The following is a 23,319-nucleotide window of genomic DNA, read 5'->3' as shown; positions in this document are numbered from 1 at the left end:
AAAATTGAAGTGGGTCCAAAAAATAAATAAGCAGTTTTTAGTATATAACATAAATCTATCACTAAGATTTGTTTTTCTTTTCCATATATTTTATGTAAAATGGCATTTCTCAGAGTAATGGGATTTCTTTGAAAATAGAATGGGTAAATGTGTATATAATGACTCAGCTGGATCAGCTAGGTGGTGATCCTTTTAAACCACTGGCAAAATACCCCTCTCCAGTGAGATCCATTTTCCCTGCATCTGGTAAGTCTCATGGCCTGGTAAATGCTCACAGCTTGGTTTGCACCAGAAACATTCTGTAGCTATAATGCAGTCCAGCTCCTTTACTTTTCTTTGAGTTTTTTAAAAAATTAGTTCTCCTTCCCAACTAGATGGATGTTGGAATCCATCTGATGGAATTTTTGCCAAATACTCACAGCATTTATCAAGTCCATTGGCCTGAGGTTATGTGATAACTTAAGGACTTAGGAGAAAAAAAATTTTTTTTTCTGTCATGCAGTTCCTGATGTTTGTCACAGGATAGTAAACATGTCTCCATTCTTCATTTTTAGATAACAATCAACAGAGACAGTGGTGAAGATGTAAGCTCCCCCAAACACGGGAAGGAGGACCCAGACAACATGCCTCATGTGGGCGGCAACACTTGGGCTGGCGGAACAGGTTGGTGGCACAAGCATTTTCCTGAGTCAGCCTTCCCGAGGTTTCCCAAGCCCATTAGGCCAGCACAGCGCCCCTGAGAAGACTCAGAGACCGGCTTTCCTTCTCAACCTCCCTCATTACTCACTTGGATTGTCGTCTTGCCCTCTACCCCAGCATGACATCAAGGCATGCGAAGAGCCTGGCATTTGGAGTCCCACAGGCTCTGCCACCCTGTGACCTAAGAACATTCTGACCCTCCTGGAGCTGCTTCATCAGTCAAAGGGGGATAGTGTGAACCACCTTAAGTTGTGGTGAGGATTAAATGAGATTACAATTGTTAAGCACCGAGCACGATGCCTGGCATAAAGAATATTTTCACTAAAGTGTTAATCCCTTCTTTCAAATTCCATGACCTTGGGATCATGCCAGAAATCCACAGTAAATTCTTTCTTGAGCAACTGACTTTGAAAAGAAATGGTCCTTGTCTTCCACATCTTAAAAGTATGTTGAGGGTGCAAGATTTCGAGATAAGGCTGGTTGCAGTCTAAACCGATGGCCGACTCCTTCCTCTTGGCTGCCCAACTAGGGCATTGTTCCCAGGACTGCCGTCTTCCTTTTTCCTCTGCGGCAGCTGGAGCAGACACATCTGCGAGGCCACAGGAATAGGGCCAGACTGTGTGCGCACTGTCTGAGCTTATCTCACCGTGAGGAGTGCTGGCAGGAGCTCTGTACTTCACCTTCCTTGGGATGGTCTGTGCCTCTTGGCCTTGACAGACTCGGGAGGAAATGGGTTTCTCTGCTGAGACAATGTGCTATCAAATAGGCCTGTGGACTTCTTGTCTACTCTGTTTATTCATCAAGCATCAGCTTTAAAGTAAGGCTATTTTTAGAAATGTCCTTTGATCTGGAAGTTAGTGTCAAGCCAACAAGATTTAATCCATATGGAATGCATTGTGGAACGAGCCAGCCAGATGTGGTTTCCCAGCAGTGGACTACTCTGGGGGAGAAGTTCCTATTTGTTACCAAACTTGAATTTACTAGCTCACGTGTCTGTCCAGATTGAGGCTATATTTGTTTCACCTGGCTTTTAGTTTTCAATTGATCAAGGCTCCTTGGCTTCAATTTCTCTTTTTCTCTCTGCCATTCTTTTCCCTCAGAATTCTTTTCTTTGAAGTGAGCTCTGGCCCAACAAGTCATCTGATTCCCCTTTCTTCATCAATGCTCCTCCCTTGCCCACCCTCCCCATTATCTTCTGAACGGGTTTGGAATGTCCAGCTTAGCTTTAAGACTATGCCCTGCAGTCTTAGAACCTCTGGGAAGCATTTTCATTGAAATAGTACAAATTAAAGGCTCTGGGAAGTGGAGATCATGAAGAGCACCACCTGCTCCACCCTAGTGCAACTTTCCCCGGGGCCCTGTGACTCATGTGGCCAGTCACTCACACCAGCTTCTGATGTTTCCACCACTTTCTCCCTTTCACCAGAATGATAACATCTCAGCACCTAGGAAACTTTCAGCTCAAATTCATGATCCACCCATACTCAGGATACCCTGCTGTAGGAAAGGAGTTAGATCCCAGAAACACCTTTTCCTCCTATAGCTCATTGTCACTGTCCAGTTACTGCACCCCTCCGCCTATTGGCTGGCCATGAGAAGAAATGGGAGTCACACACATCCCAGAAGGAATTTTCCACCACCCATTTCTAAATAAAAGTGAAATATGTTCCAATCAAAAGATTAGAGTAGTGTAATTAATAGGTAGTTCTCATAGTATTTCCCAAAAAGAAATGACCTAACTGGACTTTCAAAAGGGGAGCAGTTCATATTGAGTTCTTGGTTTTAGTTTTATTAGACCAGTTAAAGCTCAGTGGTGAGGTGGGGGTGGGGGTGGGGGTGGTGATAGTGAAAGAAAAATGTAACATAATTTACCCAAAGTCTAAAAGCCTTCAAATTTTCCACTTTATGAAACTAGAAATTGCCTAATTCTGCATAACTAGGCTTTGTTTTATAATAGTAAAAGCAGTCTGTTATATACCTTTTATTATGTGCCAGATACTGCTGTAAGCATTTTAGCTTCATGACAATCCCATGAAGGAAATAATATTAGTATCCCCACTTTATAGAGAGGAGCCTGAGACACAGAGAAGTTAAGTAATTCCCCAAAGATAAATGGCTGGTGGGTTGGAACCAGGATTCAAACCCAAGCAGTCTGGTTTAACTATATCATAACATACAATAGCAGCATATTATAATATACCATACTGTACTATACTGCCCCTCAATATTGGATTCTCTTCTAAGTTCTCAAGTTACATGTGAATAAACAAAAGAAACGAGTTACTAGTATTCTAATCTACCCCTAAATAGGGGTAACAAGCTTATAGCCCAAAGGCCAAATCTAGCCAACAGATGTATTTTTTTCCTCTGGTCCATGTAGTGTTTTAAAATAATTCCAATTTGGATGTATTTAGACAAGGTAAATCCTCTCTAAGTTAGTCAATGTCCCCACAACTTTTTATCATATGACCTACCTGGCCTTACAGGCATTTACAACATGAACAGTTCATACAATGTTATGTTATAAAATGTAATATGTATATGTAATATGTATCATGTGAACTTGAGTGTCTATTGAAAGACTGTTCTAAAGCTGGTGGTGTTTACGTTATATACTGTTCAAACCAAAAGTCCAAGTGGGTGTAATAATTGGCTTCTAATCTTGGCTAAGCCAGTGATATCAGGTCATGAATATTTAGCCTCTCTGTGCATTATTTTTATAACTTGCAAAGCAGAAAAAAACAGTATTTATAGCCTGACTGTCCAGGTATTTTAAGGAAAACTAAGGTAATACCTGAGGGAAGGGAACAGTTGTTCATTTAATTAGCAAATATATACTAAGTATCTATTGATATTCAAACCACTCTTATAGGTACGGTAGTACAAAAATAAATAAAATATCTCATCTATCATATAGTTAGTGAGAAAAATAAATATGAAATAGTACACAAGAGTATGAATCCCTGTGAGGTAGCAGCATTAGCTAAGGTGTCATAGAAGTTGGAGTAAGCTTTGATATATAGGTAGTATTTGAACAGATGGGAAAAAGGAAAAACATCCTAAACAAGAGAATACATCTTTTTCCAGAAGAAGGTAATTTGACTGTTTAATTACTAGTTAAGTACAGTTAATATCCTCCACAAGCCTGTCCTAAAGCCATGACCCAACTTTTGTTCTATGGTCAAGTTCAGATTTATCATCCGAATTTCCATATTTTCCTTCCAGGGGGAAGAGATACGGCAGGCCTGGGTGGCAAAGGAGGCCCTTACCGGCTGGATGCAGGCCATACGGTGTACCAGGTCTCTCAGGCTGAGAAAGATGCAGTTCCCGAGGAGGTCAAGAGAGCTGCTAGAGAGATGGGCCAGAGAGCATTCCAGCAGAGGTCAGTGTTCCCATCGCGTTTAGAGCAGCACTACTGTTATGGTGAAATGTCACGGTGGACTGTGGGGAAACCTAGATTTGTGTGCGTTTCCACCTCATGCTGCAACTCGGACCTCAAACTGAAATCCACAGATATCCCCATCCCTAACTGAAACAGCCAAATAAACAAAATCCCCTGTTCTTTCTACTCAGGCTCCTTAAAATCTAAAGCTCAAATCACCCCATCCATGTCTATCTGTTCCTAGGCAACATAGGGAATTCAGGTAAGTCTACACGATGGTCCCTTCCTGCCCTCAGAAATCTTGCAGATTAGTACGGAGACAGGACAAGGGAACACACACACACACACACACACACACACACACACACACACACACACACAGAGTTAAGTGCTAAAGTCATAGGGTGCAGAGGTTTTCCCCTCCAGCAGTACAAAGAAAGGCAAGTTTAGTGGGCTGCTGTGAGGTGCGGCCAGAGCTCAGCTAGGATTTAGAGATGGGAAGAGAAGAGCCAGAATATTCCAGAAAGGGAAAACGAAATGAGCAGAGGCACCAGGGCAGGATGAGCATAGTGTCTGTGGCAGAGAGAGGCAGCTTGCCCACGCAGGATAATGGGTACCAGCTCGGGAGGGGGGACAGTGAGTTTGGATGGGGAGGCCTCATCAGTGAGTAGAGACCTTAATATAGGCCAATGACCCTGTGGCCCTTGGACATTCCCCAGCTGTTCTGGGCCACTACAATTGGAGCCATTTAAAAAATAAGAAGAATCCACATGATGTTACCCTAGACATCCACATGTGTGCTTCAGCTAAAAGTGAAAAATACCAAAGAACCACCAATATTTCCTTTCAGATTCCAGGACCTGGTAATAGTTTGGGAAGCAGATTTACATTTCTGTGCTGCATGAGAGGAGCTGGGCGCAGTTAGAAAAAAGCATGCTAAAGTGTATGAGTTATGAAATTCCTCCCACGTAGAACATCTGGTATTACATTACATGCTGTGCTTCCACATCCTGCAAGTAAACAGTACAGGACAATAGAGACAAGAATGCAGGCCCTGCCGCCACACCCTCAGGAAAGCCTGCCAGTTCAGACCCTCGCGGGTTCAGGGTTCAGCAGGTAAATAACACACTCGATGCTAGAGGCAAGAGTGTTGCTCTCAGCCCTTCTGCTGGCTTCCCTGGTGACTGTTGACAGTTTATCTGTCCTCTTTGTGCCTGAATTTGCTCTTCTGGAAATAAAATTCACTCTCCCTTTCTCCCAGGGAGGTTATGAGAACAAGTAACTATGTTAGGAATGAAAGTGTTTAAACGTCTCAAAAAAAAGGTAGAGAATAGTGTAGTGAACGGTCTTGTTAGAAAGAAAGTTCTCTACATTTCTTACGAATTATAAAGTACGCATTTAGGAAAAGAACTAAACAGTTGGACATGTGTCATTCTCCCCTCCCCAATTAATGAGTTCCTATGGTTGCCACCCTTAAAACCTGCCAAGTAATTATTCAGTCCAAATTTTTGCCCAAGTGGACAGGTAGATAGAGTGTTCTGGCACACACATAGTTCACAGGGAGGCAGAAAGGTAACAGTGCTTGTACCTTCTTCTCCTGTTGCCGTAATAGGAGTAAGGAGTGTGGTTCTGTTAAGGACAATTGCCCCACAGGGGAAGAAGTCAAGGGGCATCTGTGCCATAACGCAAATGAATTTAACGGGTGTAAGAGAGGAAAGAGAGGACACGGGGAAGGGATGAGGAAAATATACACATCTAGTAAATGCTGCAGAGAAGAGTCGCAGTTGAAGTAAAAGAGAATACCATAAGGTGGTTGAAAGACAGAGGAGCTGGGCAAGGGTGTGAGAAACGAGAGAAAGAAATAGAAACACATGGAGATCCTGAGAAAGATGGGGCACAGCAAAACACCAAGAGAAAGATGTTGCTTTCTATTTTCATGTAGAAATGGAACTTTCATCCCATTTGGTGAGTATTTCATTTAATGCTGCTGAAAATTTTTCAACTTTTTATGAGGAACTTTTCAAACATAAAAGTTGAGAAGAACGTATAATGAATGCTATGGACCCAACCCCCCAACTTCAAGAAGAAAAATCTGGCTCCACTCCTAGTCTTCTCTGCCGGCTTGTTTTGAAGCTAATCCAAGACTTCTATCATTTCATTGTAAATATTTCCAAGTGTATCTCCATAATATAAAAACAAAAAAAAATACAAACTCACAATACTATTATTAAGTCTTTAAAAAGTAATAATTCTTCACTGTCATCAAATAATAAGTTTTAAAACAATTTTGCCACTTACGCATATGCAGAATGAGGTCAGTTCCCACCATTGATCCTTTTATGGCATCCTGTACCTTTTCTCCATAACTCTTAGCACTGTTTCCCATTATGTGATTTGTGAATAGTTGATTATCTCTCCACTGACTGTAAGTTTCTGGGGGGCAGACATCCGTCTGTTTTGTGCTCTAGTGTAACCCCAGGACCTACACCCAGAACCTGGTATGTAGCAAACCTTCATATGTATTTGTGGAATGAATGATACACACATGCATACAAGTTAGGGAGTCATCCTTTAGTACTTAATTCAGAGACTGACTGAAACTAGGCAGTCCTAGCTATGAGCCAGAAAGTTTGTGCTAGTGCCTTGGAGAGCCTAATGCTGCTAAGTGAGTTCCTGACATCATCAACACAGCATTTTGATAGCATCTATGTGTATCTGGTTTTAAGCTAGATACCAGCCCCTACATATCAAGAATATATTAACTCAAGCAGACTAACAAAGAAAGACAAGCATAAAACGTGAATAAAATAGAACAGAAACATTATACCAGTGAAAAGCAAATGAAATAGACAGTGAGGTACATGTACACACTTAGAAAAAGCGTTTAGGGTGGGCACCAGCTGTGGCGATTGCATCTACTACCATTTGCAAAATTAATCAGCCTCACACAGTGGATCTAAGCTTATGTTTGTTTTCCTTATAATTGATTCAAAATTATAGTATTTAAGTCTGACCTATAAGAAAAAGTAAAATGAGAACTAAAATTCCCAGACTCTTACGTAACAATAAACATACCCTTTAAAAATATACTGTGCCAACAAAATGCAGTTAGTCCACATAGATTACTAGGATGTGAAGCAGCTGTGCCCTGCAGTTTTGATCAGGGTTAAAGAAGCAGAAAGATATATTTCCAGCTAGTTTTGTGGGCTTGAGAGTATTAGCAATGGGTACCTCATTTGATCCAGAGGCTAAAATTTCTCTTTTCTTTCTACATCCCCTGCTTCAGTCATCATCTTTCAAATTTTATCAGCTTTGATTGCCTTGTAGGTGATCTTTCTGAAAACCAACACAATCTGGAATATGGTTTCCAGATTTCTTCATAATTAAAACAGCATGTGGTGCGTTTTGGGTGCAACATGATCGCACCAGTGGTAGCCCTATAACTGGAGCTAATTCTGATCACTCTGCAAAGACCAGTCTGCTCGAGGTGGCTTACCAAATGGCTAGCTCCTTCCTTGATATGTATGTGTGTATGTACATATGTGTTTTTATGTGTGTATATGTGTTTGTATTTACATATACACCTACAACCCATACCTCCAACATTGCATGTGAGCGCACCCACACACACACAGTAGTTCAGAAGATTGTGTTGTGGTTAGGCTTTGAGATATATGTTCATTATTCCCTGTCCTAATATCAGTACCTTTTATATTTATAGAAATATGTTATTAAATTAGCGCATTATGGATACGGCACTGTAAAACCCAAGAGAGGTCACCCAGCAAATGAACTTTCTACTTACAGTTAGGTTAAGTTGCTGCATTTTAAATAATCCTGAGTTGTATTTTTATTTCAGCCATTCAGTTCATTTTGAGCATCCATTATATGTTAGGTACTATGCTATATATGTATATATATATATTTTTTCTCTCTCTCTCTCCTCCATCCCCTCCCCACCCCAAGGACAGCTGTGTCTACATTTGTTTCTAATCAGTGCTAATCTCCCTTCTTTGAGAAGAAGCATATTGACATACACACACACACCAGTTTAGGTACGAAGGGGTAGGTGGCGTGTCCTGCATTGTTCATTGTGCCCAGCTTCTGTCAGCTTTGATACTTGAGACATAACTTAATCTAATAAAAAGTCATAGAGAGATTTCAGAGACTTCCAGAAACTAAATACAAGAGGTATTGTCAGGAGGTCAAGTCCTATACACATATTTCTTTTTATTCTTCAGGACTGAGAGTTAATTAGATTTAGAAAGGCACCCTGGTATGTCACCTCAAGATACAACCATTCAGATATTATAGTGGCCTCGTCTGTATTTACCTTGTAATAGTCAGTATTTTCAAAGAGCCATCCAGCAGCACTTATTGAGTGCCACTGTGTGCCAGGTATTGTGGTAGGTACTGGAAGTTCAATGAAAAAATAAAACATGGTCCTTCTCCCTGAGGAATAGAATAGAAAACATCAGAGTACATCCTATGTAATAAAATTATTTGTCATTAAATTTTTGTTTCAGTTATCCTATATACATACATGCATTTGTGTATACAAGATCTCAATGTAAAACATTTCCTACTATGGAAAGAAAAATTTGAAAACACCATAAGAGAGGGCAACAGGCCTATCTATTAAAGCAATAAAGTATGCGAGTTTCATGGTAGATGTCTGTATAGGGCACATGAAAAGGGAATGGCCAGCTTTATGCAAGGGCTCAAGCAAGACTTCAAAAAGGATGTAGCCTTTGAGCTAGATCTTGAAACCTAAGTTGGTATTATCCAGTGGGGTGATAGGGCAGGAATGCCAATCTACCCCATGGTAGTCTAGGCCTAGCATTATGTAATTGTAATAAGCTTCTAGAGCTCTCCCCCATCGTGAATGGATTTTTCCCAACCTGAGAGGGAAGAATAGAGAACATTTATTCTCATTCAGTATTTGAGGTTTCTGTTTTAGCTCAAGGTGATAAAAAATACACGTTAGATAAGAGTTTCTGCTGTACACCTAGGATTCATATCTCCAACATTGCATGCATATACACACACCAGTTTAGAACATTATGTTATGCTTGGGCTTTTGAGATTTGCACTTATTGTTCTTTGTCCTAGTATCAGTACCTTTTATATTAATAGAAATTTATAGAAATGTGTGATTAAGTTAGTGTGTTGTGGATACAGCACTGTAAAACCGGAGAGGTCACTCTTTGAATGAACTTTCTACTGACTGTTTAAGATGCTGCATTTTAAGTAATGCTGAGTTGTATTTTTATTTCAGTCATTCATTTCTATTTATTCTGAGCACCCATTATATGTTAGTTCCATGCTAGGCACTGTAAAGATAAAGATGAGAAAGACTCAGCCCTTATCTAAAGGAGCATAGAGCCTAGTTGGGGAGACAGAGGCAGATAATTACAGCATGGAGAGCAAATTCTCTGAGGGAAGAATGAAGTGAGATAAGAGCACAGAAGAGAGACCTGGGGGTCAGAGCAGGCTTCCTGGAGGAGGCAATCATTGACTTGAGTCTTGAAGAGTAAGTGGGAGTTAGTAGGCAAAGTCAGGGGAAGGACACTCCCAGTGGGAGAGAAGCACTTGCAGGGCATGTAATGTGTATGGGGAGCTTCCAGTGTGCTGGTGGGGCTTCAGTGAAGCAAATGATAAAAACTGATAAAAAGGAGCAGCATACTGGGAAGACAGAATTTCAAAGCCACAGTAATATTAAAATACAATTGTCCTGTCTAGATTACACTGTCAGCGATTTTAGAAAACTCTCACGTAGGAGTACAGAGCAGCACATTCACTTACGTTCTTTAGGCTTGAACTGTTACCTTGGTCAACCAAATACATGATCTCAATCTTAAAAAGCAACCCATGGGAACCCTCTTAGGAATCTGCCACATGAACTGATCGGCTGCAAACATCATAGTATGGCTTTGGGATATAGCAATGGTGTACCACAAAGCCAATTCATACTGGCTCATGAGAGCCAATGGTGCACATTTTTTTCTAACACACTGTTCATAGCTTGTAACTGATCATGGTGGCAATATTTACATCATGGAAATCAGCAAACACTACAGATCCAGGACTTTTTTCTTGTCCTAGTTTGTTAACCATTTACTAGCACACTACTGGATGTTACCTTCTTTGAATATGGAAGCATAGCTGGAGACATCGCTTCTTGCCTTTTCTCATTAACATGAATCTGAGTTTCCAAGAAGTTTGCTAAAGTTCTAGCAGGAGGTGAATGAAAGTAAAAACCCACATTTATGTGATTTAAGCTGTTAACTTTTTATACTCCTCTGGTTTCAGGCTAAAGGAGATCCAAATGAGTGAATACGATGCTGCAACCTATGAAAGGTTTTCAGGTGCTGTTCGGCGACAGGTGCACTCCCTCCGAATCATCCTGGATAATTTACAGGTAATCTTCTACTTATGGACCAAGAAAGTAACCTGGGTCCAAACCTGGACACATTCCTAAAGTCTTGGAGAAAATTATCTGAACCCTAATTAGCCAATCCAAAAAAATGTATCGGTGTGAAAATGTCTGCATAAAACTGGACTATCCCATGGCTTTCTTTTTGATCATCCAGGGTATGTATTCTCTGTGTCCCCGGCTCCTCCTCCTTCTGCTCTCCCCTTGCTCTCACATTGCCTGCTCTTTTGCAGTTTCACAAAACTCTCAATGCTGAGGAACCAGTTAGTACTACTACTGCTCCTGAAGATATTAAGACACTTCAGTATTTCCTAAGCATGACTATTGTTTGGAGATTTCACATTAGAAATTGTGCTCCGGTCAATTTACACAAATAATTTAGGAGGGACTGAGTGTTCCTTAAAATCACAAACAAAATCAGATTATTTTGTCTAAAGAGAAAGCAAAGCCTCATTTCAGGGCAAAGGGAGAAGGGTTGGGAGCCAAGCTGTACCCTGTGTCTGCATTCTACTGTGGAATCTTGTGTTTCTTTTCCATGAAGTATTTCAAGCTGATTGCCTTTCCCTTTTTGGTTCTTATTTATAATTGTTCTTTTGGGGGAAGTTTCATTATTTTTGCCAAGTATTGGGGATTAGAACTTCTGTGATGCAGTTTTTAATCCACCATTTTAACCCAAAACTCTGGAAAAGCCTCATTTTTCAAAAGATCTAAACTGTATCCAGAGATTAATAAAAGTTCTGTCATTTCCAAGAGGAAAGATCTTTATAATAATTAACCAGATGTCTAATTTCAAAATCTAAGAAATGTAAAAATTAAACCATTTGCTTTTTTAAAAATCCATTTGCAGTTATTTAGGATAAAACAGCATAAGATTTTATATAAACTATGTGAACAACATGATGTTGAATGATTGGATCGTCTTACATAGTCGCTCATTTGACGAGTGTTCATTGCCCTGGACATGGAGAGCACCAAGACAGTGCCAGGTTGGCTCTGAGCTTCAGGGTAAGGCAATAGTTGGCTAAGGGCCAAAATGGGTGATTCAGAGGAGGTGAGGGTAATGGGAGATGGTTCCTATCCTAAGACTGGAGAATGAGTATGGTTCAGTGATTCACTCACTTCTTAAGTTCTCAATGCACACCAGGCATTAGAGATAGAAAACTAAGATACAGCTTCTGCCCTCAAAGAATGAACTCAAAGTCAACTAAATTTCCTAAGTTCTGTAGAGAATTTTGCACACAATGCTATGACACGAAATGAGGAAAGGCTTCATGGAGAATGTAATGTTTGAATTTACTCTTGAAAGATGCTGAGGAATTTCCCATGTGCTTAAGAAGTCAAGGCATGTCCAACACAGGAAGCAGTATGCACAAGTGCACAGAGGTATAGGATTGCACAGTGAGTTCAGAGAAGGACAGAGTATTTGGTATGGCTGAGAAAAGCACACCTTGGTGGGAGACAGTATCAAGAGAGGAGGCTGCCAGAGTCGTAGGCACCAGATCCTGAATAGCCCTGGATGCCACAAGAACATGCAGACAACATTGAGTCCTACCCTGCGGGCAGAAACAGAGGCCCTTAGAGGATTCACAGTGCTACAAAGGGATATAAGAATACATTTTTAATTGAAGGTATCAGATTCCTCATCTGGTATTAGTTGATGTCTTGATTGGTATTTGTTGGGGACCATGCTATAGTTGCTTTTACAAGCACTATCACATTTAATCCTCAAATCAGCCCTTTACATAAATGGTGTCATGTTCATACAATCAGCCAAAAGATGAAAAGTCAGGTCCACTGCTCTGACTTTTCACAGTCACACACGAACAAAGCCTGGATTAGAATTAGAGTTAGCATCAAGGAATGACTCTTCCACTAATCACCACAACAGTGACACCAGTATCAGAAAACAGAGTCCACTTTTTCTTTCAGCTTTCAAAGAGGAATGAAAGAAAACTCTGAAGGTCTTAGGTAAAAGCAACAAGTAAGATTAAATGCATGGAAAGCAAAGTAGCACCCATTTTTAAAAAATCCTTAAGGGGGTTGGAGTCAATAACTTACTAAATATCCTCAACAAGAGTAATTATTTCAGGGGAGTTTTTATTCTCTTCCACTCTGGAGATCTAAAATGAGAATATCGGCTTCACTGATACCAAGAAAGAGTTTTAAGATATAGGAAAGAAGATAAAAGCAATTTAATCCTTGAATAAGTAGCTAAAATACATGTAGAACTTCCATCTTTAGAAATCTTTACAAACAATACCAGCATTATAATAATAGCAAGCATGTACTGAGAATTTACCATGCACCAGCCATTCTACCAGGTGCTTTATATTGTCATCATCACCAAGATCACCTCCATCGTTACTGTCATCCTCTGCAGCCAGACAGCCTGGGTTCTATAAAATAGGAATGACAGATAATAGTGTGTTAGTGAAGAACTCTGAAGATATACATAAACAGTGCCTAGTATGCAGCACTCTCTACAGAAGGATTCACTTCATTGTTATCTTCATTGTACTTGCTAAGATTTATCAGCCTGAATTACAGGCCAGGTACCCAGTCAGGTACTTTACATTCATTGTGTTATTTAATCTCTACAGAAACCAGTATGTATAATTTTCTACATTTGATAGATGAGGAAACATACGTTGTGTCAATTCTCATAATCCTGTGAATACTGGTCCCATTTTTGGCATCTTTTGCCCCCATTTTAAAAATGAGAGACCTGAAGATTAGAAAGAGGGTGTAACCTGTCCTGGGCTGTATGGCTAGCGAGGCAGGCGTCTGGGCCCAAAGCTCAGTTCATTGTTTTTTGTTAGGGTCTCTGTTCTCTTCTTCCAATTCAACGATTCCATAAAAAGTGTATTCTTATATATACTCATAAAACATTTTGCATCATTATCCAAATGCCAACACAGCATTTTTCAAGTGTTTTCCTTATTGAATCTTTATTTTTATTCCATAGGGGAATTATTCTCCGGTGGGCCTTCTAGTCCTCAATTTAGGAAGATAGGGCTAGTTTAAAACATAGCTACTGGCCAAGCATGGACACGGCCTTGTGTAGAATATGGAACTTTAGATTGAAAATAAAGCAAGGAACCTTTGAATTGGTTCCATTTTGCCATCTTCTGCCAGTCCTGTGTGGCTCCGATTGACTAATATCTTCCAGCTGTTTTGAGGTTGCTATGTAATCCAAGTAACCATGGGTGTTTCCTTGGTGAACAGCACAAAGTTTGGCCAGGAACTAGCAAATCATCACTTGAGATGACTTTCCAAAGCACAGCCTCAGGCCCACTCATTGATTCCAGGTGGGATTTGAGGAGCAGGAAATGCCGTTGCCACCCATGTTAATGTCTGCTTTAACATGTGCCTGTGTTGTAGTACATGTCTTTCTTCTCGATTAAGATAGCTATCACCAGTGACTTTTCTTGGCTTCTTTGAGTTATTGTACCTTTTCCCTTTTGTGAATCGATCACATGAGTCTTCTCATCAGTCCATAAATACTTCAATTATACTTGGTTCAGAATCTCAATCTCCTATTGCAGCATGCATGCTCTAACAAAAAACCACTTGATTTTAATCGTATCTTCTCTCCAATGTTTTTCGGATCTATAATCATAATTTCATTCTCAGGCTAAACTAAATTAAACTTTCTCTGATTGCTTTGGCTAGCATGATATCTCCATGAACCAACAATTATGTTCCTATTTTCCCCTGTGGTGTTTCAAACTAAGCTTTTGTTCAGATAAACAGTGCTCTGAACACTGATTGTGTGGCACGCACTGTGCTTGGCACTGAGGGCACAGAGATTGATAAGATAGTGTCCCTGTACTAAGAAAATTCTGGGCTTGAGGGGCAGAGAAGACAGACACCTAAAGAGATCATTCCATTTAATATGGTAAGTACCTAGATAGAGGGAGGCTTAGAATGTGGTGGAGCTCAGAAGAAATGGATTCAAGGATAGATTTGGAGGTAGGGGTACATGAACTGAGCCTTGAGGGACACACAAGTATTAACCAGACAGAGAAGGGTGGAAACAACGCCCCAGCAGAGGGCACAGCACAGACAGATGCATGACACTGTGTGGTCTCAGGCATGAGCTGAGAGCTGGTTCTGTCTTCTCTAGGAAGTTTTATAGCCATGGAGGAGAAAGTTTCAGAGACAAGAGAGGTGGAAGTCAGGAGATTAAATCATAAAACAGTATCAGTTATTTGGGTGAGAAGTGATAGGAACCTGAACCAGGGTAATTGAAATGAAAATGGAAAGAATGAGACAAATTCAAGAAGCAGTTTGGAGGTAGGAGAAAAAGACAAGTGACACTGAACGTGGGGGAAGGGAAATGGGAGGTTTTTAAGCCCTGGAGGACAGAAATAGGGGACACAGGAAGAAGACAGACTCGTGAAGAAAGCAAATGTTTGCTTTGGATGTTATAATATGTTGTCTCACTATTGGGACACCTGTCTAAAAATATCAAACATGATGTTTAAAGTTTTCAAAACCTGAATTTGGAGTTCAGGGGCAAGGTGAGGACTAGATAGGGTTTCATGTTTATATGGATATTTATATATGTATTTTTGTGGTCATCTGAATAGAGGGACAGCCCGAGCCAAGGGAAGATATGTCAACTAAGGCAAGAGTGTAGAGCAAAGAGAGGGGAACGGTGAGAACAGCCATGTCAAGGAATGTCTGCATGTCACAGGAGAGCAGCAAAGTGCCAGTTACTCTTTCTTAGCACATCATGAATGGCTCATCACTCAAGACATGGTGTCAGTGGCCATGAGAGGACAACTTCATCCAGGTGCAGCCTAGAAATATAGTCCTGACTTCTGGGCTGCATGGCTATGGGCATCTCTAACCCAGTCTTTGCTAGGTGACCATTAAAATTATTTAAATAGTCAAAAGCTTTACACATTGAAAACCCAACATGTCAGGAGAAATTAATGAAGAGGGCTAGTGACATGCAAACAGCTTTGAAGAATTTTTGCTAAATATAGTTTGATGGGACCCCTCTCAAAGACAACTTGAAAACCTTCCTGAGAAATAGCATTATTCATGAGTAACTGCATGAGAGCTAAGAGAATGTCACTAACATCCCTTGACTGGAAAGGCAGGGAAAAGAAGAAAGAGCCCTAGAGCTGGTGAGAAGCAGATCACTTGACCTCCATTTTGTCACTGCCATGCAGCAGCGTTTGAAAGCAGCAGCGCTAGGGAGACATGGTTGGGGGGAGGTCTAGGTTTCACGCAGTGGCTACAGGCAGGAAGCTGAAAGGGGAATAGCCCTGGGAAAAAGGCCAGACTAGCCCCAACTTATACTTGGCTTGAAGACTAAATCACAAAGGAGCCAAATGCCCAAAGTTGGCCCCATTGCAATGGCTTTTCCAAACAAAATAAGAAATGATGTGGTGATGAAGTTCTCATGCTGGGACTGTCCGCAGTTTCAATTCCTTCCCTGCTGAATTCTTGAGCTGGCATTGTAGATTTAGTTCAACCAGTTTAAAATCTCTCAAGGAGAATTCTAGTAGAAACTAAGTGGAAAGTGAATGCAGCCAAGGAGCATCTGTCCAATCTGTTCCTGAACAGTTTTGTATCTCATCATTTGAGAATAAGGACACGGAAAACATAGAATAACATGGGATGTATGAAAAGCTTGCGTATTGAGGTGGAATAGCAAGCATTTAAGATATAGAAGATGCTGCTGGGATAGAATATTCTTCAGAAAACATAAAATTTTTAGAAAACCTCTGCTTTGTGTTCTCACAATTCAAAGAAATTTGAAGTATGTGAAATAAGATATAAATTGAAAAGTATCTGGCTAAGAAGCAAGCAGAAATAATAAGGGAATTGAGTGCAATAAGGAAAGATAAGAAAACTAAAAGTGCACTGCCGAAACTCAAATCTACATGAAAAGTAGAAAGAACAGACTCCATCCAGTCCTAAATCTAAGTACTACTATGAACAAAAAACTTGAAAAGTTATCCAGAGGAAATAAAGAGGTAAAAACCATAAGAAAGCTACTTGGTAAAAACAAAGGAGAAAGCTGACATATAGAGCCCTGAGTCATCCCAACAAACAGAACAGTACATGAAACATGGTAAGTGCTTAGTAAACATATGCTGAATGAACAAATGATATCCCCATAGAAGAGGCCACTGAAAAATATTCATAAACAGTAACCAAAGTAGTAACAAAACTGCACTGACCTGAAGAAAGGCCTAAGTCTGTGAATCAAAAGGACTTTGCAAAGTACCATGCAGAATTAACCAAAGAGAGAAGCACCTCAACACAGCTTCATGGAATTTTAACATTTCAAAAATAAAGAAAGTATCCTAAAAGCAGAGAAGCAGACAAAAAACAAGCTATTGTTAGAGAAAGAAAAATTAATCTTACATTAGTTGTCCCTAAAACCTTGAATGCCATGGGATAGAGGAACAAAGTCTGCAGGATTTTGAAGAGACAGTTCCTGTGACCCAAGAATGCTATGCACAGCCGAAGTACAAAGTGACAGATAGTTGCAGATATTCAGAGGCTTAAAATGTCTCTTAAGTAACCTTTTAAAAAATAACTTTGAAATAAATATATATATTTGTATAAATAGTCAATTAAGAGAGGAATAAAAATTCCTTAAGAATGGGAGCCTTGTGATATAAAAGGACCAGTAATGAGCGTTAGAAGCAGTTCAGCACAAAATCAGGTCTAAATAATTGTGGTAAATCTATTTTTTAAAAACTCAAATACCAAGAATCATCCTTTTTAAAGGTATACCATATTAAAAATTGTGAATTTAATAATAAACGAGGCCTAAATTCTCACATTATTTTTAAAATTAAACAAAAATCAAGAAGATTTTTGGTTAATTCTGTCGGTTTTGGTCAGTTAAATTGGCACAGAGGAGGAATAGAAGAGAGTAAAAGTATAACAATTTATGTTGCATATGGGAGAGGCAAATACCCTCATTCCTGAAAATCATTAGAGAAATATAAAGTTCCATCATGCTTTTTAAAGACTTAAAATTAACCATGCTGGTTCTTTCTAATATAGTTCTTACAAATGACAACATATTTTATAAAAATTCCTCTGATTGCTGTGTGAAGAGGGAACTGCGCAGGAAAAATCACTTTGGAAAACTTTTTCAAGCTGAAGGAAGGAGACCAGTTAGGAGGCTGCTGCAGTGGTCTAGAGGAGAGAAAATGAGGACAGGACTAAGGCTAGGCATGGAGATGGTAAGAGATAGTCAGATACTGCCAGGAGTTGAGAGGATTTGCCCATGGATTGGTTGTGGGTAAAAGGGAGTCAAAGATGACTCCTCAGTGTGGGGCCTGAACAACTGGAAGAGTGGGGTTGCCTCTTGCCCTTCACTGAGATAGGGGAGGACTTAGAGAGAACAGGTTTTCTAGGGTGGAATCCAGGGTTGAGTTTTAAACTTGTTAAGTATAAGGTTCTGTTATGTTTGCACACCGAGATGTGCACTTCCCAGCTCCTTTGAATTATAAAATATTTAATTCTTGAAGGAAAGACCTGAAATAATTTTAGTTCATGAAAAGTGACTATAGACAGTATAGTGTCACTCAACATAATGATTTAGTTCCACATCAGCATCCAAGAATATAAACTCTTCTAATGAGAATCACCATAGATGATTCACCATTTTCCCTTGCAATGAGATATTACTTCAAGAAACGGGAATCCCTTGGAATAAGGTACATATCTTCTCTTTTCTTTCACTATTTAGAGCACCTAGGAACCTACGCAGATATTTAGTAAAATATTTTTAATAGCTATGCCAGTATGTTGAGAACCACAAAACAAAATTTTGTGTTGTTTCCACTGATTAATAGTTTATTATCTTATAAATTCAATATAAAAGTTTTCCTTAATCCAGTAATTATTTGTTTGAGTCATACACATTTGTAGCATAAAAATATATGTTGGTTGAGCATGAAGAGATGTTAAAATAATGAGAGCTAATGTTTAATAAGAGAATCGCTGTTCACAGATATCCTCTAACATCATTTACAGTTATTCATTCACCCAACAAATATTTCTTGATGATCTTTTGTAGGCTTTATTCTGTAGAATGTATACACTCTCTATAAGAATTGCTACTTAAGTCTTTCTGTTCTCTTCATTAAACAAATTTGGAAAGACTAATATAAAATTGGCTTGATTATGGAGTTTGTAGGTTAAAAAAAAAAAAGTCTTGATTAATCATAACCCAAATAAGTAAAGACATAAGATTAATCAGAATGATTTCAGTGCTGAAATCATTAGACAAAGTGTCACAAACCACAAGATGATTGGTTTTTGTCAAGTTTATTTATTCTGTCTTTAGTGCTACAGGTGTGTGTGTGTGTGTGTGTGTGTGTGTGTGTGTGTGTGTGTGTGTACGTACTTTCTGGTTAACCAAGTATTTCCCGGAAAATAAATTAACCAGAATACATCATTCTCTGAGTATTTCAGTGAGTTTAAGTATTCTTTATGTGGAAGTAATAAAATTCTATTTCTTTTTCAGAGTATCTATAACATAGACTTTACTAATGCACCCTCACTTTATATATAATGAACTCTCATTAGTGTGAATTTATGTATAATACAAAACAGATGGACGTATTTACAGGGATACTTTACTTCATGCAATAGGAATACGTAACAACATGTTTGGCCTTTTATTATAAACAAAAGTATATATTTAAATGCAGTAGGAACTTACTATTTCAAGAAATATTTCACTAAGTCTCATAAAATACAGAAGCCTTTGTATACACAGTCCAAAACAGTAAATATTTTTATTCAGCCTTCAGTAGCTTTCTAAAGAGCTCCCCCTCCAGCCCACTGCCCCCAAGAGCATTCATTCTGACAGGCCTCTTCCTGTTTTAAGTTTCCAAGTATTGTGGACTGGCTAGAGGATAGAAAATCAAATTTCTACCCATATTTATCTGCAAGTTACATACTTGAAAACTAATGAACAGTGCTACTATTATAAAAATGCCTTTGTGCCTAATAGTTTTGACTCAAAAGGCTGATACATATGTTTACTTCTCAAAGACCAAAACTACTAGTTCATGTTCCTAAAAATATCAATGACAAGCAGTACCAAAAGTAATTCATTTATCTGCAAATAAAAATAAAAATGAAGGAGTATACTATACACCCAAAGAATGGCTAAAAAAAATTTTTTAAGCTGTCAATATAAAGTGTTGGTGAGGACAGAAGCAAATGAAACCCTTATACTCTGCTCACAAGAATGTAAATTGGGAAAAACACTTTGGAAAACTGTTTATCAGTATACACTAAAGCTGAACATATCCATACTCTGTGACCCAGCCTTTCCACACAGTGAAATATGCACATACCTGCTCCAAAAGACATGTTCAGTTATGGTGGCATTATTCATAATAGCCCCAAACTGAAATCAACAGAATTGTAGAATGGGTAAATTGTGACAAAGTCATACAATGGAATACCATTGCAGCACAAAAGAGAATCGAGTCCTGCTACACACAGCATGGGTAACTCACAGAGATAATGTCGAGCCACACAAACCAGAAACAAAAGAGTATATATTGTATGATTTCATATTTATAAAGTCCAGAAGCAGGCAAACTTAATTCATAGTAATAGAGGTCAGTATAGGGGTTACCTTTGGCAGGGAGAAGGTAGCATCCAGAACTGGGCACTGCAAGGCTTAGGCGGTGTGGATGATTAAGATTGTGTGTTTACTTTGTAAAGGTACATTCTTAAGATTTGTACACTTTATTACAAGTACTTAAACTTGAAAAGTTAACCCCCAGAAAGGAAGGAAAAGGTAGCAGATTTATTGGAAAAGGTGTATTCCTCTCCCTCACTCTCACTGCAAATTTTACCAAGTCCTTTTCTTTTATTGGCATATGTAATGGAAACAGTCTTCAAGCTATAATCATTATGGGAAAAGAAACAATATCAGCACAAGAAAATTAAGACCTAAAAGCCCTGGATTCTTGCATGATGGTGACTGTAAACTGAGAGTTACATGTTTTGCTTAATTGCATTACGTATCACAAAAAATTTAACAGCTTTCCTTGAATTTTTTGACAGGGCCTAATAGTCCTTCGTGGTACTTGAATCAGTCTTCCCAGTTCTTCTAGTTTTAAGCATTCTGTGATCTATTTCATGAAATTTAGCAGTTTCTCCCTCTTTAATTGCATGGCCTGGGACATGCAGTCCTCTAGGAATTTGTCTTCCCAACAAATTTAAACCCAAATTCCTCCCCCGGGGGAATCTTGCTTTTGTAAATCTTATTGGAAGTGTAGTCGTTTCTGGAGCAAATAATCTTGCTTCACTTATAGTGTGTTTGCATCCAGTGCTCCATTTCTTTGTTCATTATTCTAATGTTCTATATAGAGTAATGTTTTTTAATTGTTTAAAATAATAATTAGGAATTTTAACTGAAGATAAAAACAAACCTGAGCTATCAATGGAAATAATTCCGTGAGCTGATGCCTGCTATGCTCCGCCAACATCACTTGTGTGTCCTCCAGCTACAGCAACCAGGTCACAATTAGTCCCTCTACCAGTCATCTTGACAAGTTTTTTTTGCCATCAACTCTAAGGTATATTCTGGTTTTAGAAACACCAAAATAAAGAGGACAGTAGAGTTATTAGTTAGAATTTTAGCATTTTTTATTTTCTCTAAGGTAAGATGGTGGGGTTTAAATTTATTTTTGCTACAGTTGTGACCTGCATTAGAAATCACAAAAATAGCTCACACGCATAGTGCCTGCACTTTGGGAGGCTGAGGTGGGAGGATCACCTGAAGCCAGGAGTTTGAGACCAACCTGGGCAATATAGCAAGATCCCCAACTCCACAAAAATTTAAAAACAAAAAAGTAACCAGCTGTGGTTGTACATGCCTGTAGTCTCAGCTACTTAGGAGGTAAGATCACTAGAGCCCAGGAGTTCAAGGGTGCAGTGAGCTATGATCATGCCACTGTACTACAGCCTGGGCGTCAGAGACAGACCTTGTCTCAAAAAAACAAAAATTACAAAAATGACAATCTGTAGCCATTGCAGTGGCTCTTTACATGGTAAAAGCATCACTGGTTAATAAAACCATGTAGCAGCTAATGGGATTGGGTAGGGAGTCCTTGGGGTCATTGCCTTGTCAATGTATTTATGAAAACTTGGAAAATCAATGCTTCATGATGACAGTGGCCCAGCCAATAAGTAACATGTTATACAATGTCATTCCAGTTCTAATCCTGCATTTCTTTTAAACCTGGCTCAAGAATCCAAGTTCCATGCCACTTTAATGGCTGCTAACCACTGCCACCATGTTCTGTTTTACTTTCTTCAGTGCTGGTTTTCCCACTCTAGACTAGTCTGTGAGAGTCTGTCCTCATCTATGAAAGCCATTAGAACCCAGTGCTCTGCAGCTTGGTACCTCCAAGAGTTGTCGAATGTAAAGACTGAAGGTACACAGATGGTCATCCGCAATAGCATTTCCCAGGATGAATTATCTGGGAAGCCTGAGGATTATCCACACCAGAGAACAGAAATGTTAGGAAAGAAGAGATAAGAGCTAAGTTCCAATCACTGGTGAAGTGAGGGGTCTGAAAAGGACTGTGCTGTGTGGTTCAGCTTGTCTGTCTGATTCATGGATAGACCAGTAGGAAGGGGGATTCTAGAAGACTGTGCACATTCCTTCCTGTTGCCACCCATAACTGGGTATCCGATCAAGTTTTACATGATAGCAGTGCTCCAGAGTGACCCATTTTCCTGAGAGATCATGGGATTCTTGCCAAGAACATAATCTGGAAAGAACATTCTCCCAAGGGTGGCATGCCTGGTAGTTCTTAGAATTAACCACCCACCAGAATTAATAATCTGTATGCTGGTGATGTTTGCATTAATATATGGGTATTCCAAAATGGTAATTTTGCCCCTGTGTCCAGCAAGGGTTTCAGGAACAAGAAAACAATACATACTATAATACCCAGAGTTATATTGTGTGGCGCTTCTTTGTGTAATGTCACTTTCTTAGTGGCTTTATATTTCCAATGACAGTGCTATCACATAGCCACCTCCCACGAAACACTGATGGAAGCATGCTTAACTTAAAGTGGACTTCGTTGTCCACTTTAGCGTTTCATCCACTAGCAATAAATAATGGTACCAGCTACCATAGCTCACGAGGCCCTTTCTTAGCTGATTCCAAGTAAGATTTTATTAATCTTTACAATAGTTTACTAAAGTAGAGACTAGTGTTATCTTCATTTTAGAGATGAAGAAACAGAGATGCAGACAGGTCAAGTAATTTGCCTCAGATCAGATATTGAACAGAGGTGAAAGAACAGTTAGAACCAGGCGGACGCTGGAACACATAATCTTAACTACTACTTTAGTTTGCATGCATAAAAACATCTTAGCTATTCTTCCCACTCATTAATGTAAATATAGTCGTTGGCTGTAATAAGCATATGCCTTGATTGGAATACTATAATTCTTTATCAGTTTACTACCGTAAAATTAGATCATCTGGCATAATTGTAAGTTATTGTAGCAAAGTATTATGTGGAAAAACGTGTAGAAAAGTAATGCAGAAGATTTCTGAAGATAGATAACCAGAAAGACTTGTGGGGTACAAATGTTCACATACTATTGTTTTCAGCTATTTCCATTTGCACACTAAGTCACAGAGAACTTGAGTAACAAACTCTTTTCCACAAGGTAGAATTCTAAAGGTCATGTTTTCTCTGGGCTTGCAGACAGTGTTAACAAGGTCAAGCTGATTATTTTAACTAATAAACTTTTGAGAAGCCCTGTGACA

The 23,319-nt window shown here is 39.2% G+C and overlaps 1 protein-coding gene across 2 annotated transcripts in view; it reads left to right on the top strand.

Annotated features, from left to right (window-relative positions):
- The window catches only part of VWA8 (von Willebrand factor A domain containing 8), a 381,025-nt gene that overhangs the window by 336,619 nt on the left and 21,087 nt on the right, over positions 1–23,319 (top strand). For both annotated transcript variants that reach the window (XR_012426882.1, XM_005585735.5), the window contains 3 exons: positions 555–663; positions 3,925–4,081; positions 10,394–10,502. Coding sequence is in view for 1 of the 2 variants with exons in the window: in XM_005585735.5 (XP_005585792.3) it covers positions 555–663; positions 3,925–4,081; positions 10,394–10,502 (375 nt within the window). In the remaining variant the exon portion in view is untranslated. The remainder of the gene's footprint in view (positions 1–554; positions 664–3,924; positions 4,082–10,393; positions 10,503–23,319) is intronic.

Source organism: Macaca fascicularis, chromosome 17 (assembly GCF_037993035.2).
Source record: "Macaca fascicularis isolate 582-1 chromosome 17, T2T-MFA8v1.1".
Classification (NCBI taxonomy): domain Eukaryota; kingdom Metazoa; phylum Chordata; class Mammalia; order Primates; family Cercopithecidae; genus Macaca; species Macaca fascicularis.
This window is presented reverse-complemented; position numbering and strand designations above follow the sequence as displayed.